Below are 18,955 nucleotides of genomic sequence, written 5' to 3' on the forward strand. Positions count from 1 at the left end.
TATTTTAAAGGTTTTCATATTAAAATGGGGGTGGGTGGAGTTGTCACAAATTTGGCCAAATCCGTGCTGCGTATTAGCTGTGAGATTGGGACAAAATATCCAATACTCAAGTTTTCTTGACTGATGTGTAAAATGACGTATCCCATGGGATTGGTACAAAAAAGTCGAAAGAGCATTTCCCGCACTACCTGAGGCCCTCGAATCAAGGGCGACCCCGAGTGGCGGGGGAAAGAAATGCAAGCCAGCGGCGGACGCTGAATCGTGGAGGTCGGCTCTCGGAAACCCCTGCAGCCAGGCGGAGGGGCTGCGGCACCGCGGTTTCGTCGCGTCCGGCTGGCCTTCGCGTTGTGCCAATTAGCCTGAAACCTCTGAATGCAAGACTCCGACCCGAGAATGCGCTTCAAGGACACCCAGAAGCACCCAGAAAGCCACCGCCAGCCTATTTTTTACGCTCCTCTTCCATCATGCCTCTTCCTCACCCCAGTATTTGCTCGTTCCCTAAGGGTCTTAGAAGCCTTTTGCTTCCAGCAATGACAACCATATTCCCTGACTCTACGACATCCCCGGCTGTTTATTTCGTCTTATGCCAATTTCATTTTAGAAAATCCAAACGTTGTCACCCAACCCTGAGGAAACTGGCTGTAAAATATGCGGGTTTAGCAAGAAGAAGCGGAGCGACTATGCTGTGCGATCTCAGAGACAGGACAGCCAGCCCGAGGGCCTAGAAACAGCATTAACTCTGCTGAGCGCGCAGCAAGAGGAGGAGGGAGCGGGGCCGCGTCCATGGCCCCGCCCCGGCCCTTTGTGACGCCGAACAACGCCTGCCACGCGTCGGAACTCGCCGCGGGACAGCCACGGGGCGCGAGTGACACGCGGGAGGGAGCGCGGTGTTCTGCGCCGATGCCAGAAACCATGCATTTCTTATTTAGATTAATTGTTTTATTTTATCTGTGGGGGCTTTTTACTGCTCAGAGACAAAAGATAGAGGTGAGCACCGAAGAAGTGAAAATAGAAGTTTTGCATCGTCCAGAAAACTGCTCTAAGACGAGCAAGAAGGGAGACCTACTAAATGCCCATTATGACGGCTACCTGGCTAAAGACGGCTCGAAATTCTACTGCAGGTAGGAAATGCTGCGAGCTCCCCCCGAATCCAGTTGTACACAATCTTGCCTGCCTCCACCAAGCAGAAACCTCACTGGTTGGTTGGGGTTTTACTTTTTAGCAGTAAAAGTTGAGCCCTTTATTCATAGAAAAAAAATCACATTACATGGCAGTAGTTCTTTAACAAACTGAATATTTCTATTTAAAAGGTATTGAAAATGTTGGTCCAATAAATCAAAAATGCAATACATCCACACACACACCAACCACCACCATTACCCTTGGGACCTCCAGAATTAAATCCAGGTTCTGCCTGTAAGGATGTTCACATTTTTCCTTTGCCAGTAAGTATTGAGTCTTTACAGAGAAATACATAGAATAAAGATTAATTCTGACCTTTAGAAACACAATTTCTATAGGTCGTGGCCACTTTCTAACTATCAAGAAGCCACTACAACGATGACTTCCCTGGTGACTTCTGGTGGGCCCTGCTCCCCTATTCCACCTGGTGCCTACTGTGATTTAATTACTCAGAGGGAGAAACTTTTCTTCACCCTAAGATAGGACTGGGAAAGATAGTTCCATCCATTTAGAATAGAGAATTTTAATAAGAATTTATACAATTTTGTAATTTAATTTAATATTACATTATATTAGAATTTAATAAATTCTATTATTGGGATTTAGTAAGAAAATATACCATTTTAAATTACTACCAAAATGACTTTTTAAAGCTAAACCTGCCCCATCATTTTTTACAACAAACTCAGAGAAGTTAAATGAGTTCTTTGTACAAGCCACTCAGCTAGTTAGGGGCTGGAGACCCATTAAAAAGTTAACTGTTGAATACCAAGATTAGCTGGGTATGGTGGTGCGTGCCTGTAGTCCCAACTACTCAGGAGGCTGAGGCAGAATTGCTTGAACCCAGGAGGCAGAGGTTACAGTGAGCTGAGATCACGCCATTGCACTCCAGCCTGGTGACAGAGTGAGACAACGTCTCAAAAAAAAAAAAAAAAAAAAGTTAACTGTTGAATAGTTTTTCTAAAGATAACAATTTTAAAAAATGAGATGGCTCTTAATGATTAGCTTTGGGCAAATCATACTTCTTTCTGGTGATTATAGGGAAGTTTGAGTCAAATACCCCATTAAGGGTTTTAGAAAGAGTGCTTATATGGGAATGATGGTTAGAGAGGACTTCAATTTTAAATACCCAGCTGTATTTTCAAGTTTGATTTCTTGAAATCAGTTTACTTAAGTATTGTTTTTTTATTGTAGTCGGACACAAAATGAAGGCCACCCCAAATGGTTTGTTCTTGGTGTTGGGCAAGTCATAAAAGGCCTAGACATTGCTATGATGGATATGTGCCCTGGAGAAAAGCGAAAAGTGGTTATACCCCCTTCGTTTGCATATGGAAAGGAAGGCTATGGTAAGATGTTTAATTTTAATTTCTTGTTGGAGTTATATTTAAAAAATAATTCATAGGTTTCTGGGTATATATGTCTGAAAGAATTGAAAGCACAGTCTCAAAGAAATATTGGTACAGCCATGCTCATAGCAGCCATGTACAATAGCCAAAAAATGGAAGCAAACCACATGTCCATAGATAGAGAAATGGATAAACAAAATGAATATATGCATATATGGAAGCCAGGCACAGTGGCTCATGCCTGTAATCCCAACACTCTTAGAGGCCAAGGTGGATAGGATCACTTGAGGCCAGGACCAGGCTGAGCAACAGCAAGACCCTGCTCTACAAAAAAAAAAAAAAAAAAAAAAAAAATGAAGTGGAATATTATTCAGCCTTAAAAAGGAAGAAAATTTTGAGACATGCACCAACATGTATCAACCTTAAGGACATTATGCCAAATGAAATAAACCAGTCACAAAAAGACAAATACTGTGTAATTCCACTTATATGAGGTACCTAGAGTACTCAAATTAGTAGAAACAAAGTAGAAGGGTGATTGCTAAAGGCTGAAGTGAGAGGGAAAAGGGGAAGTGTTGACCAATGGGTATAGAGTTTCAGTTTTGCCCAATGAAAAGAGTTCTGGACATTGGTTGCATGGCAGTGTAAGCATACTTTACTAAACAACACACTTGAAAATCGTTGTGATGGTAAATTTTATGTTATGTATATTTTACCGCAATTACAAACAGAAAAATAAAATAAATAAAAATAAAAAGATGAAATAAGGAACTATAGAGCCCAGTGACCTTCAGCTATATCTAGTTCAGTCCAGTTCCCTCTTTTTGCTTTTAAAGATAACATGACATCGTTGGAATATAGATCTCTGGCCAGAGTTCTTTCTTCTACATTGTGGCAACATCACCATGATAGTATATATTCTATAAGCTCTACCTTAGGCATTTTTATTTGTTTTCAGCATATGTTATTACTACATAAATGTTTATAACACAGACCTTAGGTAAGCAGTACCCAAGTTAAATTTGTAAAACTCAGAAACCAGAACATGTGGGTTTAGAGTAAAAGGACAGCAATGGCACATTGTAAAAGGAGTATCTGAGATAGAGTAATCTGTCAGTCACTATTACCCCAATACAGGACAAGCTTTTAAATGTGCAAGAAGTGATCTTGTTTGTTCATTATCTTCCCTATTTTTAACAATCCTAGAGCAAAAAGATCTGAAAACCTAGATAAAGCAAATAAATGGGAAAATACTTGTCACATGTATGAAGACTTACTGATCGATAATGAAAAAGATATATCCCTAGAAATGAGCCAAATTCATAAATAAGCAGCCCACTAACAAAAAACTACAAATGGCCTTTAAGTGTATGAGAATACCTACTTTTATTTATGGTTAAAGATAAATTAAAACAAAAATGAGACACTGTATTTCACTCATTAGATTCCCAAAGACAGAAACAACTTGGCAAAAGCATGGAAAAACCAGCACTATTGCTGGGAATGTAAATCATTCAACCTCTCTAACAATTGTCATCAAAAGTGATAATGCAGGCCAGGCATGGTGGCTCATGCCTGTAATCCCAGCACTTTGGGAGGCTGAGGTAGGCAGATCACTTGAGGTTGGGAGTTCAAGAGCAGTCTGGGCAACATGGTGAAACCTTGTTTCTACTAAAAATAGAAACATTAGATGGGTGTGCTGAAGTGCGTCTGTACTCCCAGTACTCCCAGCTACTCCGGAGGCTGAGGCTTGAGGCAGGAGAATCGCTTGAACTCGGGAGGCAGAAGTTGCAGCGAGCTGAGATTGGGGCACTGCACTCCAGCCTGGGCGACAGATCAAGACTCCATCTCAAAAAAAAAAAAAAAATGAAAATGCACATATCTTCTTATCCAGTAGTTCCATTTCCAGAAATGTGCACAAAGGTATATGTAAAAGAAAATTCACTGCAGGCATTTTTGTGGGGGAGGGTAGCAAACTGCTGGAAACTACCTGCCTATCCATCAATAGGAAATTAGTTAAATTATAGTATATCTATACAATGAAGTACTGTGCAGCCAGTAAAAACAATGAAGTAGAACCATACTTATTAATATGTTAAAAATAAAGTAGAGGCCAGGCATGGTGGCTTCATGCGTGTAATCCCAGCATTTTGAAAGGCCAAGGTGGGAGGATCACTTGAGCCCAGGAGTCTGAAAGCAGCCTGGGCAATGTAGGGAGACCCCGTCTTTACAAAAAATTAAAAAGTTAGCCAGGAGTGGTGGTATCTGCCTGTGGTCACAGCTACTCAGGGTGCTGAGATGGGAGGATCCCTTGAGCCCAATAGGTTGAGGCTGCAGTGAGCTGTGATCTGTCATGCCACCGTACTCCAACCTGGGCAGCAGAGCAAGACCCTGTCAAAAAAAAAAAAAAGTGAACTAGACTATATTCCACTTTGGGGATATATATTGAGCATCAGTGTCAGACTTTGTTCTAGGCACTGGGCATAAAGCAGTGGCCAAAGTAGACACTATTCCCGATCCTTTATGAGCTTGTATTTCAGAGGAGGAGTTTCACATATGCATGTATTCACACAGAATACATCTGAGAGAATATGCAGTCATCTGATAACATTAAGTGTTCCTGGGAAGGAGGCCTCTGGGTCAAGGATGAGAAGATTTCTTTTCACTCTAACATTTTGTACCATTTGAAATTTTTATCGTGCATATATTGATTTTTCCAAAATTAAATTTTTAAATTACAAAAATTAAGTGTAGCAGAATAGAGAAGAAAAATTTTAAAGCAGGCAGGGAGAATGGGCAGCCTGACAGACAGGCACCTTGCATGCTTTGTTAGGTCCTTGCTCCCGGTTGCTGCTTGAAGGCTATACAGAAAGAATCTCTGCCTCCTTATCCTGTTTAGAGCCACTGCTAACTCCACCTATTTGAAATAGTATACAGTTACAGATTCATTTTCCAAAATGAGATGTTGACATTGCTCTCAAATATTTCATGGAAGTGGCATGACTTCTTTGAGGCAATTGTCTTAGTCATTAAGAGTTATTTCATTAGGAGAAATACCTAATGTAGGTGATGGGGGGATGGATGCAGCAAACCACCATGGCATATGTATACCTATGTAACAATCCTGCACTATCTGCACATGTACCCCAGAACTTAAAGTATCTTTAAAAAAAGAGTTATTTCCAGCAAAATTGGGGCATCAGTGTCCCACATTGGATTGGGGGGAGGTTAGTGCTGCAAGTCAGACCCAGAGACAATTTCCAGATAACTTCGGCTTTATTTTTAATGCTTTTTGCCAATAATTTGATCCCATCAGAATAGCTCCCATGGCACCATAATTTGTATATCCTGGTTTTATTTGTATAGGAACCTGGGAGAAAGAGAAAGAAAATTGAAAATAAATTAAGTTCAATGCAATAGTTGTGCAAAAAAGGTTGTCAAAAGTTGAGACCACTTCTAGGCAAAGTGACGTCCGCAAAGTTTGCCTTTCAGTCTCTTCTTCATTTTCAAAGTTTTCCTTTCTGTCTCTTCTTTATTTTCAAAGTTTTCCTTTCTGTCTTGTGTTGTGTCATCAGATGCCTCCACATTCTGCCTACCACCAGAGCACACACTCTCCCATCTCCTAGACCACCCACATCTGTCATCATCAGGTGCTCATGCAGCGTCCACTACCATCAGGCAAAGGATTACTTAGCTTATCCTTTTCATAAACTAATTTATGCTTAGATATGAATGACTATGCAGGCTGCCTAAGCTCTTAATAAATCAGAAACTTGCTGCAGAGATATAGAAGTTTGACATGAAACAAGTTCATATTCAATTGCAGGTATCTCTAACAAACATTAAAGTGATAAATTTACTAGTAATACCACCAGCACCTTCATTTTACAGGTAAGGAAACTGAGGCCCAAAAAGTGTGGTAATTGGACCATAGTGAATACTGGCCTTGCCTGCATTACAATACCTTGGATTGCATTATTTTAAAAGTTGCAGTGTAGATCTTAAGTAACTGTTTAACAGACAACTTCTTGATTAAACTTTTAAAAGTAATTTGTTATTAAGACCTAACATTAGCTATAACTTTATTTTAGGTAGTACTTGAAGAAGTCTTTCTTCAGCAATATATCCTTGTCTCATGTCACAGAGCACCCCTGCATGTCTTGAAATGCATGTGACTTTTTAGTGCTTAAATAATAATATATGCGGTATGTATATATTCTTTACCTTAACTCTTACTTCTTTGATCTGCTTCTCTAAACTTAAGTAGTTTCTTAGCAAATGCATGTTTTTCTCGTTTTTATACTTTAGTTTGTTATTTACAAGAAAAAGAAGTAATTGGCTACATATATATATATATATATATTTTTTTTTTTTTGAGACGTAATCTCACTCTGTCATCCAGGCTGGAGTGTAGTGGTGCGATCCTGGCTCACTGCAGCCTCCACCTCCCTGGTTCAAGCAATTCTCCTGCCTCAGCCTCTGAGTAGCTGGGATGACAGGCACATGCCTCAGCTAGTTTTTGTATTTTTAGTAGATACAGGGTTTCACCATATTGGGCAGGCTGATCTTGAACTCCTGGCCTCAAGTGATTGACCCATTTCAGCCTCCCAAAGTGCTGGGATTACAGGTGTGAACCACTGCACCTGGCCAATATTTTCTATGTTTACAGCAAAATTGTTTAGAAACTGCATATGTACCTATGATACTTTTTCTTAAGAAATTTGAATTTGTATTTTGGGCTGGGTGCAGTGGCTCACGCCTGTCATCCTAGCACTTTGGGAGGCCGAGGCAGGTGGATCACCTGAGGCCAGGAGTTCAAGATCAGCCCAGCCAACATAGTAAAACCCCATATCTACTAAAAATACAAGAAATAGCTGGATGTGGTGGTACACACCTGTATTCCCAGCTACTCGAAAGGCTGAGACAGGAGAATCACTTGAACTCAGGAGGTGGAGGTTGCAGTGAGCCGAGATCGTGCCACTGTGCTAATGCCTGGGCAACAGAGCAGATTCTGTCTCAAAAAGTAAATAAATAAATTTGAATTTGTGTTTTGAATTTGCCTTGAATTATTGTCAGGAGTAATTGTTTTTCTGTCATAAGGAGATTATAACTGGGCAAAATAGGAATGGGTTTTATAAAATGATCATTGACTCAATCTCTAGCATTCTACTTTAAAGTCAGGTAATATGTGGTGCATTAGGTCAGGATTTTTACGTTAGTCTTATGATGCATGGGTAGATCTTTCTATGTTCTCTCTTTGAAAACTACTAATCTGCCACTCTTTTTGGCTATAACTCACAAACTCTTTTCTCTTCAGACTATATAAAGACTTCAGCAAGATTACTTCACTTTTTTATTAAAGAAATTGCTGTTTCCTTCCAAGAACAAACATTTTAAAAATAAGTGATATGGGTCATTCATTTGGCAAATATTGGACTGCCTGTAATAGATTGGGCACTGTATGGGACACTGGCAATATACTGATGACACAAGCTACCAGCTGCCCCTTAGCAAGTCATTTCTGCAGGTCATTTTTATGAAATGTTTATCTGAAGTAGCCCATAGCTTATTAAAACCACCTGTGACATCATGGCCTGGCATGGTGGCTCACACCTATAATCTCAGCACTTTTGGAGGCCGAGCTGGTGGATCATTTGACATCAGGAGTTTGAGACCAGCCTGGCCAATGTGGTGAAACCCCGTCCCTACTAAAAGTACAAAAATTAGTTAGGCATGGTGGTGGGCACCTGTAATCCCAGCTACTCGGGAGGCTGGGGCAAGAGAAATGCTTGAACCCAGGAGGCAGAAGTTACATTAAGCCGAGATCACACCATTGCACTCCAGCCTGGGCAACAGAGGAAGACTAGTGTCTCAAAAAAAAAAAAAATCTGTGACATCAGCTAATAGGTTAACTTAATTAAAGAGAGCTATTCTGGCCAGGTACAGTGGCTCACATCTGTAATCCTACCACTTTGGGAGGCTGAGGCGGCAGATCACCTGAGGTCAGGAGTTCAAGACCAGCCTGGCCAATGTGGCAAAACCCCGTCCTTACTAGTAATACAGTGCCTGGTGTGCACCTGTAATCCTAGCTGCTCAGGAGGCTGAGGCAGGAGAATGGCTTGAACCTGGGAGACGGAGGCTGCAGTGAGCAGATATAGCACCACTGTACTCCAGCCTAGGAGACAGAGTGAGACTCTATCTCAAAAAAAACAAAAACAAATAAAAACATAAAAATAAAAATAAAGAGAAGTATTCAACTTAATTCTTAAAAATCTGTATTGTGATTAGAAATTTCTTTGTAAAATTATTACTGAATTTTTCTTTTATTTTTAATTCTTTTTTTTTTTAATAGAGACAAGGTCTTACTATGTTGCGCAGGTTGGTCTTGAACTCAAGTGATCCTCCTGTCTCAGTCTCCCAAAATGCTGAGGATTACACACACGAGCCACCATGCCTGGCCTGTTACTGGATTTTTCTATCATTGTACTTATTTTTTAATGTCTATAGAAAATTTGAAAGACAAATATATTGATACTTATGTTGTATTTATACTTCCAAATAACTAAACAAAATCATTTTCTAAAAGATTACTCATCTATGCTTTGAAATTTTTCTGCCCATGCATCTCCATAGGAGAGTACAGTTGTCCCTTAGAACCTGTTAGAGATTGGTTCCAAGACCTTCTCATGGATTCCAAAATCCACAGAAGCTCAAGTCCCTGATATAAAATGGCATTGTATTTGCATTTAACCTCTGCACATCTTTGCATGTATTTTAAATTATCTCTACGTTACTTATAATATCTAATACAATGAAAATGTTATGTAAAAGGTTATTATCTTGGTTAGGAATAATGACAAGAAAAAAGTCTGTACAGAGAGAGATCCAAGATGGCTGATGATTAGCAGCTCGGGCACGTACCTCCCAGTGTAAGCACAAAGAACGAGAGGACGCCACACTTTCAGACGAATATTAGTTGCTCACGGACCAGGAGATTCCCAGTGGAGGAGCTCCATGGGTCGCCAGGGCGGCTCTTGTGGCCGGCATAGCGGTTTTGCTGGTGCCTTAGCACGCCAGTTCTTGGTGCAGAGTCCGGAGATTCCTGGGCAGAAAAGCACCATCAATCTTAACACCGCTGTTTTGGCCGGCTCAGTGGATTGCTCAGATTTCGGCGCAGGGAATCAACAAGTTGGACGTCAGAGACCCAGTTAGAAAGTCGGTAATTATAAAGACGACAGACAGACAAATATATAATGAAGGGAAGAAACCAGCGTAAAAAGGTAGAGAATACTCAAAATCAGAATGCCTCTCACTCTACAGGGGATTGCAATTCCTCATCAGTAACGGAACAAGGCTTAATAGATTACACGTGTGTTCCAATAACAGAAGCAGGTTTCAAAACGTGGGTGATAAGAAACTTCTGTGAATTAAAAGAACTTGTTCTAACCCAATGCAAAGAAACTAAGAACCTTGAAAAAAGGTTTGACGAAATGTTAACGAGAATGGACAATTTAGAGAAGAATATAAGTGAATTGATGGAGCTGAAAAACACAACACGAGAACTTCGCGAAGCATGCACAAGTTTCAACAGTCGAATTGATCAAGCAGAAGGAAGGATATCAGAAGTCGAGGACCAGCTCAGTGAAATGAAACGAGAAGACAAGAATGCAGAAAAAAGGATGAAAAGGAATGAGCAAAGTCTCCAGGAAATATGGGACTATGCGAAAAGACCTAATTTACGTTTGATAGGTGTACCTGAATGTGATGAAGAGAATGAATCCAAGTTGGAAAATACTCTTCAGGATATCATTCAGGAAAATTTTCCCAACCTGGCAAGGCAGGGTAATATTCAACTCCAGGTAATACAGAGAACACCACAAAGATATTCTTCAAGAAGACCAACCCCAAGGCACATAATCGCCAGATTTATTAGGGTTGAAATGAAGGAGAAAATACTAAGGGCAGCCAGAGAGAAAGGCCAGGTTACCCATAAAGGGAAACCTATCAGACTTACAGCAGATCTCTCAGCAGAAACCCTACAAGCCAGAAAAGAGTGGGGACCAATATTTAACATCCTTAAAGAAAAGAACTTTCAACCCAGAATTTCCTATCCAACCAAACTAAGCTTTATGAGCGAAGGAAAAATTAAATCTTTTGCGAACAAACAAGTACTTAGAGAGTTCACCACCACCAGGCCTGCTTTACAAGAGCTTCTGAAAGAAGCACTATACATATAAAGGAACAACCAATATCAGCCTTTCCAAAAATATATCAAAAAGCAAAGAACTTTAACACAATAAAAAATTTACATCAACTAATGGGCAAAACAGCCAGCTAGCATCAAACGCCGGTATTAAACTTATATATATTTTAATTGGATAAAAAGCCAAAACCCATCGGTATGCTGCATCCGGGCCCATCTTACATGCAACAATACACAAAGACTCAGAGAGAAGGAGGAAGATTTACCAATCAAACAGAGAGTAAAAATAAACTAATAAACAAAAAGCAGGAGATGCAATTCTCGCCTCTGATAAAGTAGACTTTAAAGCAACAAAGATCAAAAGAGGCGAGGAATGACATTACATAATGGCAAAAGGATCAATGCAACAAGAAGAGCTAACGATTCTATAGATCAACGAGATAGAAAATTAACAAGGATATTCAGAACTTGAACTCAGACCCGGAACAAGTAAACTTAATAAACATTTATAGAACTCTCCACTTCAAATACACAAAACATACATTACCACCTCACACCTATTCCAAAGGTGACTATATAATTGGAAGTAAATCACTCCTCAGTAATCGCATAGCATTTCATAGGTTTAAATTAAATATTGGTTGGCTGTTTGTTTGTTATCTTCTTCCCTTATTCCTTCCTGACTACATCATTAAGTATAATTATCAGTATAAAAGAGGTTTTCAATACCCATTACTAAATTGCATTCTAGCCTGGGCAAGAAAGCAATACTCCCCTTCTCTCTCCCTCTTTCTTTTCCTTCTCCCTCCTCCCCATTCTCTCTCTCTCTCTTCCTTTTTCCTCCTTCCTATTCTCTCTCTCTTTCTCTTAAAAAAAAAAAAAAAAAAAAAAAAAAGTCTGTACAAGTTCATTACAGACACAACTATCCTTTTTTTGTATGAATATTTTCAAGCCAAGACTGGTGAATCCACAGATACAGAACCCACAGATGTGGAGAGTCCTATCCATGTATTAATAAAAAGTTTATGATTTGTACTTAAATTAAGCAAGAAATAGTGGTCCTATAGGTCCTTTGAATTGAATTGGCTTAGAAACATATGGAAAAAAAATTACTAAAAAAGTATTTATAAAAACAGAAAATAAAAACAAAAAATAAAACTATTGAAAAGGCAAAAAAAGTTGTAAAAGATGAGAAAAATTAAAATTTTTAAATATTCAGATAGCAATTCTTATCAACATGAAATAATATAATATGGTTATGGCAGTTTATGAATAAATATTTGAACCATATCTTCATGTAAGTTAAACTGCTAAAATTTATACCCTTAGCAGAAGGCAAGATTCCTCCTGATGCTACACTGATTTTTGAGATTGAACTTTATGCTGTGACCAAAGGACCACGAAGCATTGAGACATTTAAACAGATAGACACGGATAATGACAGGCAACTCTCTAAAGCTGAGGTAATTCAAACCAATTTCATGTGTATAGTCTAATTTTTTTAATCACAGTTTAAATACATGTGTTACAACTATTATTTTTTAGGTCTGGCTAACATGGGCTCTGATCACTGCTTTTATAGAGCGGGTCACTAAAAAAAAAATCTAAGCTTTTTCAGTGTAAACCTTGTGAGTCATCCTGTTCAGCTGCCTTTCTACCTGCAAGAGAGTCATTAAAATCTCGAATTATTCATCTCTACAGTGCTCTTCCAGTTTCTAGACTACACTAGCATATCTCTTTTTCAGGCAGCACTGTAAGAATTTGTAACAGGGCAAATAATTCACGCCTCATAGGATTATGAGGAGGACATGGGATTATGAAAAAGGCTAGCAAGGATCTGAATTGAGTGAGCTAGAAAGTTGGTAAACAGGAACAAGGAGTTCAGCCAGCTAGCTTCTGTATCTCAGTCTTGTAATAAAGATCTTGTAATAATAATGATAATTGCGCTGGGAGCGTGACTCATGCCTATAATCTCAGCACTTTGGGAGGCCAAGATGGGAGGATTGCTTGAGCCCAGGAGTTCAAGACTAGCCAGGGCAATATAGGGAGACCCACATCTCTATAAAAAATTTAATAAAATTAGCCAGGCATGGTGGTGCATACCTATAGTCCCAGCTACTCAGGAGGCTGAGGTAGGAGGATCGCTTGGGCCCTACTGCACTCCAGCCTGGAAGATAGACTGAGACCTTGTCTCCAGAAAACAAAAGGTAATAATAGATAACTTTTATTTTGTACTTTTAGTACCAGTTACTACTTATAAGCACATAAGTATGTGAACTTATCAAATCTTCCTGATAGTTTATGGAGTAGAGACTATTGTCATCATCTCCACTTTGTAGATGGGGAAAATGACACTCGGTTAATGAGCCAAAAATATCATAGTAGTAACGGGCAAAACCAGGATTATAACCTGGGCGATCTGGCTTCATGACTGTGTTCTTACATTTTAATTTTTTAAATTTTTCTTAGAGACAGGGTCTTGCTCTGTTGCCCATGCCAGGAAGCAGTAGAGTGATCATAGCTCACTGCACCCTTGAACCCCTGGGCTCAAGTGATCACCCCAGCATGCCACCATACCCAGCTAATATTTTTTTCTTTTTTGGAGAGTTGGAATCTCACTATGTTGCCCAGGCTGGTCTCGAGCTCTTGGCTGCAAGTGATTCTCTTGCCTCAGCTTCCCAAAGTGCTGGGATTACAGATGTGAACCACCATTCCTGGCCCACTATTGTATTTTTAACTTTGGGCCCAGACTGCTTCTTTCAAAGAAAATCATGAATGTTTCAAGTCTAATACTATATATATATATGTATTTATTTTTAGGCGGAGTCTTACACTGCTGCCCAGGCTGTAGTGCAGTGGTGCGATCTTGGCTCACTGCTATCTCCGCCTCCTGGGTTCGAGCAATTCTCCTGCCTCAGGCTCTCGAGTAGCTGGAATTACAAGGCATGCACCACCACGCACAGCTAACTTTTTTGTATTTTTAGGAGAGATGGGGTTTCACCATGTTGGCCAGGATGGTCTCCATCTCCTGACCTCGTGATCTGCCTGCCTCGGCCTCCCAAAGTGCTTGGATTAAAGGTGTAAGCCACTGCGCCTGACCTCAAGTCAATACTATTTATTAAAGTCTACTGTCTTACTTAGTCCCACTGACCATACTTTTGCTTAACATGCGTAAATCAGCTATCTCCCCTCTTAACTAATTTGGAGGCATTTCAAAATACACAACTCTACCACCTAAGTGAATAGTAAAATAAAACTGAGTTGATTTCAAGTGATAAAAATAAGTCTTTTTCATCTCCCTTGCCGATCCTTTCCCCACCCAGTTCAACTTCTTATGCCAGGATATTAGCAATGACTTTCCCTTCAAGCATCTTGGTTGGCCAACAATGGAAGAAAGAGAAGGGAACATTTCCTGTTCTTAAGAAGAAAAGCAGTTACAAGGGTGGCAAATGGTTCCCAATGTGTACTTCTCTACTGACTCCTTATCACGCTTTTTTAGAGTCCATAGCAGCTGCAGATGAATTCACATAGTACCCAGGAGCTCAGCCTGTGCACACAGACCACTTATTATCACAGCACACCAAGAACCATGTTCTGCAGTATGAGTACTTCTCAGTAAGACATTAGGGGATCTTAAGTTATTTTCTGGAAAATAAAAATAGACACAATCCAAAATAGTAATCTACTTAGCTACAATTTTTCCAGTTGTCTATGCGATATCAGCTGCTTTATCGCCAGATGGACGAGAGTGATTTTCAGTCACTTGAATAACAATAGCTATTTTTTATTGATGGTCATAATCATTATTCTAGTCCTCACATCAGTCCTAAAATATAGCTACTTACTTACCTCCTTTTACAGAGGACAAAACTGAGGTTCATAGAGGTTAATTTGCACAAGAACAGACAGCAAATCTAAGGCAAAGGCTGAATTTGAAACATGAACTAAAAAAGAACAATTTTATTCATTGTCAGAAAGATTAACTATTTCATCAGTGTGCAGGAAGGAACATTTAAAAAAGAAAAAGGGGCTGAGCGCAGTAGCTCACGCTTGTAATCCCAGCACTTTGGGAGGCTGAGGTGGGCGGATCACCTGAGGTCAGGAGTTCGAGACCAGCCTGACCAACATGGTGAAACCCCATCTCTACTAGAAATACAAAAATTAGCTGTGCATAGTGGCAGGCACCTGTAATCCCAGCTACTCAGAAGGCTGAGGCTGAATCACTTGAATCCGGGAGGCAGAGGTTGCAGTGAGCCGAGATTGCACCATTGCACTCCAGCCTGGGTGACAGTAAGATTTGGTCTCAAAAAAAAAAGAACAACAACAACAACAAAAAAGAAAAACTATTTCTTTAATATTAATAAAAATGGGGGAAATACAGTATTTTATTAAATTAAAGAGTGGAAATAGTGTGGAACCCATTACTAGCAAAATTAAGGTCATGTTCTTACCAACTGTCTTTGTGTACCTCTGTTCTATAGTGTACTGGAAAAGGAGTCGAGTGAAATGAAAAAATCAATTGACTAACTTAGAAACTGAGAAATATTTGAAGCTATTAAAAATGATTTATACCACATAGGATTGCTAAGCTCCAGCTGGAAGAAAAAAATGTGTCTTGCTCATGTAGGACCAAAGTCCCATTTGAGAACAGTTGATATATCCTTCATTAAGGTCCAATGATTGCTCTAAAATAAAGTCTACTTGCAATGGTCCACTCTTCATTAAGGTCCACTATTGCTCTAAAATAAAGTCTACTTACAGGCTGAGATATGTATTGCTAAAAACCTCTCAAACTCTAGCTTTCAAAAATACTCTTGCCTCTGTAATGCCAGCCTTACTGAACATTACCTCCAGATAATTGTGCATTGCCTTCTTTGGTTATTATAAGGATTAGTGCTTTCCAATGGAAATATAATTTAGTTACACATATAATTTAAAATTTTTTATAGGCACATCTTAAAAAGTAAAAAGATATCAGTGAAATTGATTTTAATGATATATCTTCACTCAATATATCTAATATATTGCTATTTCAATATGAGATCAATGTAAAAGTTTCCAATAAGATATACTTTTGAAATCTTCAAAATCTGTTATATATTTTACATTTATAGTAACATATCTCAATATGATATAGCCATATTTCAAGTGCTTATTAGTTACATGTGGCTAGTGGCTACTATATTGGGCAATACTTTTTTTTTTCATTCTGTCACCCAGTCTGGAGTGCAGTGTTGCAATCTCAGCTCACTGCAACCTCCACCTCCCGGTTCAAGAGAATCTCCAGCCTCAGCCTATTGAGCAGCTGGGATTACAAGCATGTGCCACCACACCTGACTAATTTTGTATTTTTAGTAGAGATGGGGTTTCTCCATGTTAGTTAAGCTGGTCTCAAACTCCCAACCTCAGGTGATCCACCTGCCTCGGCCTCCCAAAGTGCTGGGATTACAGAAGTGAGCCAGCACGCCCGGCTGGACAATATTTTTAATGTTTGTTTGCATAGAGAAATTTTATATTACATAGAGAATAAGTGAATACTTCAGGATTCCATTCTTTATTTGACATATTAGACAGATTATTATAGTTATGTAGATTTGGAGGAGAGCTATAGGAGCACAGAAAAACTTAAAACACTAAATTTTATTTCTAAACCCATGGTTGGGTTTTATTGATTATACTACATATTCATTAGTTTTAGAGATTATAGAAATGCCAGTTTTGGTTTCATTCACTAATGGCAGTCATGAGTGCTTTTCCTTTGATAAAATGAACAGCACGGATTATTAGAAAGCATTTAATTTCAACAAAATTCATTTTAAATATCAATCTTTGAGTATGTACCACTAACCATCTATCATCTCAGGGAAAACTAATTTGAAGACCTGTTTCTCTCCAAAACATTGCTTCAAAGAGTAAGAAAAATAAAACCTCAAATAGCTTTTCAAAATGTTGCATCATTTACTATAAGTCATCTTGGACATGAGTGTCATTATTATAAACATTCCTCAAAGCTACTGGAAATTTACTGTGATACCGTTTAATTAAAAGAATGTTATTTTGGCCTTCCAGATAAATCTCTACTTGCAAAGGGATTTTGAAAAAGATAAGAAGCTACGTGACAAGTCATATCAGGATGCAGTTTTAGAAGATATTTTTAAGAAGAATGACCATGATGGTGATGGCTTCATTTCGCCCAAGGAATACAATGTGTACCAACACGATGAACTATAGCAATTTGTATTTCTAGATTTTTCAGCTATTTACTGTACTTTATGTATGAAACAAAGTCACTTTTCTTGTATTTTCTATTTTTCCCCTATAAGAAGATATTTTGATGCCCCCAATACATATGATTTTGGTATAATAAATGTGAGGCTGTTTTGCAAACTTGCAGGAATGGTATGATTGTGTTTCCTATTGCTTTATTCTGTAAACAAGAATTGTAGCAAGATGAAACAGACCCCTGTGTCCCAGTGGGCATTTTTTTCCCCTTAGGATGTAGGAGGACATGTATAATATGTCAGAAACTGCAAGCTCTTCCCAACTTTAACCTTGCCAGCATGTGTAAATGTGTTATATCCAATTGTTTTACACATTTTAAAAGTTAAAGTGCCTCATATTTTAAAAATATTCAGTAAGGACCCAGGAAGTAGCCTTTCACTTGTTTATATATTTTATTTATTTATTTATTCATTTTGAGGTGGGGTTTCGCTCTTGTTGCCCGGGTTGGAGTGCAATGGCGCAATCTTGGCTCACCACAACCTCCACCTCCCAGGTTCAAGCAACTCTCCTGCCTCAGCCTCCCAAGTAGCTGGGATTACAGGCATGCACCACCATGCCTGACTAATGTTATATTTTTAGTAGAGATGGGGTTTCTCCATGTTGGTCAGGCTGGTCTCAAAACACCTGACTTCAGGTGATCTGCCCGCCTCAGCCAAAGTGCTGGGATTGCAGGCATGAGCCGCCATGCCTGGCCTATTTATACGTTATTTTATAACATTATGAAGAGGATATAAAAATCCTAGAACTAAAGAGTCTTCATTTGGTATATGTGGAGGAAGAAAGTTGTATATCTCTGTTCCACAAAGAACCTCAACACAGTCTCTGTACTTTTTGTAAGCTTCTAGCCTTGGGTATTTTCCAATGGGGAATGTTTAAAGATATTTGACCAAACCAAAGACATTTTGCCTCGTATAGCAAGCATAAAGTATCTACTGCCTGGATCTTGTATTCCTTCAGACATTACTATAAATTTGCAACTCCTCTTCCCTCTTGTAAACCTTTATAAGATATCTGCCACCCCAAGCTTTTGTCTTGATAGTTTTAAATTGATGCCATGGAATTTCTTAGTTTCCGTTCCCTTTCTGTAGGTATCTCATCCCTTATGTCACGTCATTTCCCATCATTCTTCTCATTAATGAGGAATGATCATTACAAATTGGTATGCTATCAAATGTTTATAAATGTACCAAACAAATGAGGATATACAATGCCTTAGCATTTCTGTGTCATGGCCAAGTTATGATGTCATATGACTTGAGAATAGTATGTAAGAGATGCTGTAGAAGATCACGTTGGTACCGAAGAAGGGGCACATGTCTACTGGAACAGAGAAGATTTTGCATATTGCATGGTATGCTTAGGCTTTGTGTTCCACCCAAATCTCATTTTGTATAATCCCCATAATTTCCATAATCCCCACATGTCAATGGAGAGACCAGGTGGAGGTAATTGAATCATGTGGGCAGTTTCCCCTGTGCTGTTCTCATGATAGTGAGTTCTCATGATATCTGTTTGTTTTATAAGTGTTTGATAGTTCCTCCTGTGTTCATTCTCCCTCCTGCCACCTTGTGAAGAAGGTGCTTTGCTTTCCCGCCTTCCACCATAATTGTAAGTTTCCTGAGGCCTCCCCAGCCATGGGAAACTGTAAGTCAATCTAACCTCTTTCCTTTACGAATTACCAAGTCTTAGCAGGCCAGGCGTGGTGGTTCATGCCTGTAATCCCTCACTTCACTTTGGGAGGCTGAGGCAGGTGGATCACCTGAGGTCAGGAGTTCAAGACCACCCTGACCAACATTGAGCAATTCCGTCTCTACTAAAAATACAAAATTAGCTAGGCATAGCCTGTAATCCCAGCTACTCGAGAGGCTGAGGCAGGGGAATGCTTGAACCCAGGAGGCAGAGGTTGCGGTGAGCTGAGATCACACCATTGCACTCCAGCCTG

The 18,955-nt window shown here is 39.3% G+C and overlaps 1 protein-coding gene across 3 annotated transcripts; it reads left to right on the forward strand.

Annotated features, from left to right (window-relative positions):
- Positions 1-827: 827 nt before the first annotated feature.
- On the forward strand, positions 828-17,122 carry FKBP7 (FKBP prolyl isomerase 7). Of its 3 annotated transcripts, none has more exons than XM_012471468.3 (4): positions 829-1,121; positions 2,377-2,528; positions 12,061-12,194; positions 16,801-17,122. In XM_012471468.3, exons 1-4 carry the CDS (start codon positions 901-903, stop codon positions 16,960-16,962), a joined length of 669 nt encoding a protein of 222 aa, XP_012326891.2. In that variant the 5' UTR covers positions 829-900; the 3' UTR covers positions 16,963-17,122. The 3 variants fall into 3 exon arrangements, with proteins under 3 accessions (XP_064229367.1, XP_012326891.2, XP_012326892.1); XM_012471469.3 differs by having other exon boundaries at positions 12,064-12,194; XM_064373297.1 differs by lacking the exon at positions 12,061-12,194 and having other exon boundaries at positions 828-1,121; positions 16,801-16,918.
- The last annotated feature ends 1,833 nt before the right edge of the window (positions 17,123-18,955 follow it).

Source organism: Aotus nancymaae, unplaced genomic scaffold (genome assembly GCF_030222135.1).
Source record: "Aotus nancymaae isolate 86718 unplaced genomic scaffold, 86718_ANA_hifiasm-v0.15.2.pri h1tg000008l, whole genome shotgun sequence".
Taxonomy (NCBI): domain Eukaryota; kingdom Metazoa; phylum Chordata; class Mammalia; order Primates; family Aotidae; genus Aotus; species Aotus nancymaae.